The sequence below is a fragment of the Lathyrus oleraceus genome, chromosome 2 (genome assembly GCF_024323335.1).
Source record: "Lathyrus oleraceus cultivar Zhongwan6 chromosome 2, CAAS_Psat_ZW6_1.0, whole genome shotgun sequence".
NCBI lineage: Eukaryota > Viridiplantae > Streptophyta > Magnoliopsida > Fabales > Fabaceae > Lathyrus > Lathyrus oleraceus.
In genome coordinates this window covers 443,619,375-443,622,365 of record NC_066580.1, presented here as the reverse complement: position 1 = coordinate 443,622,365, position 2,991 = coordinate 443,619,375, and the positions used below count along the sequence as shown (strand labels likewise).

Here is a 2,991-nt window from a genome sequence, read left to right as displayed (position 1 = left end):
TCAAAACCTCATTGACCAGGTTTGTGCTGAATACCATAGGGAGGTGGATGCCAAAGCAAAGCTTCTATCAACTGAAAAAGCTTAAGCCACTGAGTTTGACAATGCCCTTCGAACTTCACAAACTTCTGAGGAGTTAGCCGCTTCCAGAAAATCAGCCCAAGCAGAATTCGACACTTATACTGCTCGATACCTCTCTGGGAATCTCATATTGCAGAATTGCAGAAGAAGATTTCCGATGCTAAGGCGAAGCAGACTGCTATTCAAGGCTTGGATAGTACTGAAACTGATGATCTGGCGAAGTAGAGCGTAGATCATGTCGAAAAGGCTACTGCTATGAACGAAGATATTGCACGCCTCAGAGGGGTTCAAGCGGCTGTTCAATATAAGATTGGCTTGGCGAAGAAAAAGTATGATCAGATGAGGGCCACTATTCCTTTTTGATTTCCACCTGTATTTGTTCTATTCGACTCTTGTTTATTTGTAATTTGATTAAGACGAAAGCCATTTTGGCAAAAATTTGGAGTTTAAATATCTTCACCATTTTGGCCTTGATAGTTCTTTGCTTACTATGTTGTTATGATTTTAACTTCATGCAAAAATGGTTTATACTTCTTTAAGTATTTCCCATTTACTTTTAGGATTCTTCGATCCTCTGTTAATTCTTCTATTTCGTATGCGTTATTTGAAAAGGCTTTTAAAATTTGAAAAGGTCCTTCCCAATGTGGAGACCATTTTCCTAATGCTTTATTCTTTCGATCCATAGGTAATATAACTTTCCAAACTAAATCATTCATAGTGAAAGTTTTACCTTTGACCCTCTTATTGTATGCCCTTGCTACCCTCTCCTTCTGTCTTCTTAATACTTCTAGCGCATGCAACCTTTCTTCGTCCAAATCCACCAGCTCATTTATCATCATTTCCCAGTATAAGTCAGATGGAATTTCTCCTTGGCTTTGGATTCTCACTAATTGCGAGTAGATTTCGACATGTAATACTGCATCATGTCCAAATGTAAGCTGGAAAGGTGTAGTGTTAGTAGCTTCTTTAGGGGAGGTTCGACAAGCCCAAATTACTTGATCTAAAGTTTTGTACCAATTTTTTGGCTTCTTCCCTACATGTTTTTTTATTAAACCAATTATTACTTTATTGGCTGCTTCGACTTGCCCATTGGCTTGAACCTAATAGGGTGTGGATGTTAATAATTTGAAACCCATTTCCTTTACAAACTCTTGCATCTTTCGACCAGTAAAAACTGGTCCTTGATCTGTTGTTATACTTTCTGGGATTCCAAATCTATATAATATTTGCCTTTGAATGAATTCGATAACAGTTTCTTGATCCACATTTACTAAAGGTACTACTTCGACCTATTTAGTGAAATAGTCAATTCCCACAAGTATGTACCTTTGACCTTTGGATGAATTGGGTCGAATTTCCCCAATTAGATCTAATGCCCACCCCTTGAAAGGCCAAGGCTTAATAATTGTATGAAGCTCACTTGTAGGAGCATGTTGAATTCCTGCATGTATTTGACATTCTTGGCAACCCTTAGCAAACTCTATACAATCCTTTAACATGGTGGGCCAATACATTCCATATCTGAAAAGCAACCACTTCATCTTATGGGCCTGCCTGGTGTGCTCCACAGGCTCCACTATGTACACTAGATAATGCCAAGTAAGCTTCGTTTTCTCCTAAACATTTTAACAGGATCCCTTCAGGGGTTTTCTTGAATAATTCATTCCCCATCAAAACATAAGATAAAGCCCTGTACTTGGTTTTTCTTTCTGCATCTGTCGAAGGGTCCTTAAGATAATTAATAATTGGATTCCTCCAATCTGTATCTATTAAAGTATCAATGGCCAGTACTTCAAACTCCTCTTTGTTAGAATATCCTAACTGAGTGCTTTCCAAATCTGTCGGAGACAATCTGGCAGCCATTGCCTTTCCTCTTACTTCGACAAGTTCTTCTAGCTTCTCTTTTGAAATTCTATACCCTGAAGCTATTTGTGCTAAGTCATTAGCTTCTTGGTTTTTTATTCTAGGGACATGTTTTATGTCGATATATTCGAATTTTTTTAGTAACCTATTTGCAATGCGAAGTACATAATCAAATTTTCTTTTATACATTTTTACTCCTTCGTCAGTTGCTTGATTACTAATTCTGAGTCTCCTTTAATTTCGACCCTAGTTGCCCCCAATTCCAACAAAGCCTCAAGTCCTGCAATAAGGGCTTCATATTCTGCTTCGTTGTTAGAACAAAGGGGACCTTCAATTCTATATTTGAGTTTTGTTGGAATTCCGTCAGGAGAAATTAACATGATCCCAACCCCACTTCCATCCTTATGAGTGGAACCGTCGAAGAATAATTTCCAAGGTTTCAACTCAACTTGAAGTTGAGGATTTTCGACCACTGCATGGTCTACAATAAAGTCTGATACTATTTGTCCCTTCATTGCCCTTAATGGCATAAAGGTTAAAGAGTATTCAGTGAGTGCTAAAGCCCATTTGCCAATTCGACTGTGCATTATTGGCTTAGATAACATATACTTGATGACATCAAAATGTGAAGAGACGTATAAATCAATAGGTTTTATATAATACTTGAGTTTAGTACAAGAGAAATGCAAACAAAGACACAACTTTTCTATTGAAGTGTATCTAGTTTCTGCATCATTTAAAACCCTACTAAGATAATAAATGGCTCTTTCGACGCCATCTTCATTCTCTTGCACCAACATGCTACCTATGGTAGTGTCGGAAGCTGATATATACAGTCTCATAGGCTTCTTTCCACATGGTGGTGCCAAGATAGGAGGATTCGTCAGATAATGTTTGATCTTGTCGAATTCCTTTTGATGTTCGTCATTCCATTCGAACTTGCCTTGTTTCAGGCGTAGGAGGGGAGAGAAGGCTTGAGTTCGACCATTTAAATTCGAAATGAATCTTCTTAGGAAGTTTATCTTTCCTAATAATGATTGCAATTCTTTC

The 2,991-nt window shown here is 37.8% G+C and overlaps 2 protein-coding genes across 2 annotated transcripts; both read right to left on the bottom strand.

Moving 5' to 3' along the window:
- Window positions 1-566: 566 nt before the first annotated feature.
- Window positions 567-1,577, bottom strand: LOC127123631 (uncharacterized). Its single transcript, XM_051053834.1, has 2 exons — window positions 1,499-1,577; window positions 567-1,111 (listed from the first exon to the last, which is right to left on the bottom strand). Exons 1-2 carry the CDS (start codon window positions 1,575-1,577, stop codon window positions 567-569), a joined length of 624 nt encoding a protein of 207 aa, XP_050909791.1.
- A 43-nt stretch (window positions 1,578-1,620) lies between these two features.
- LOC127123630 (uncharacterized) lies at window positions 1,621-2,130 on the bottom strand. Its single transcript, XM_051053833.1, has one exon. The coding sequence runs from the start codon at window positions 2,128-2,130 to the stop codon at window positions 1,621-1,623; it is 510 nt and encodes a 169-aa protein (XP_050909790.1).
- Window positions 2,131-2,991: the final 861 nt, after the last annotated feature.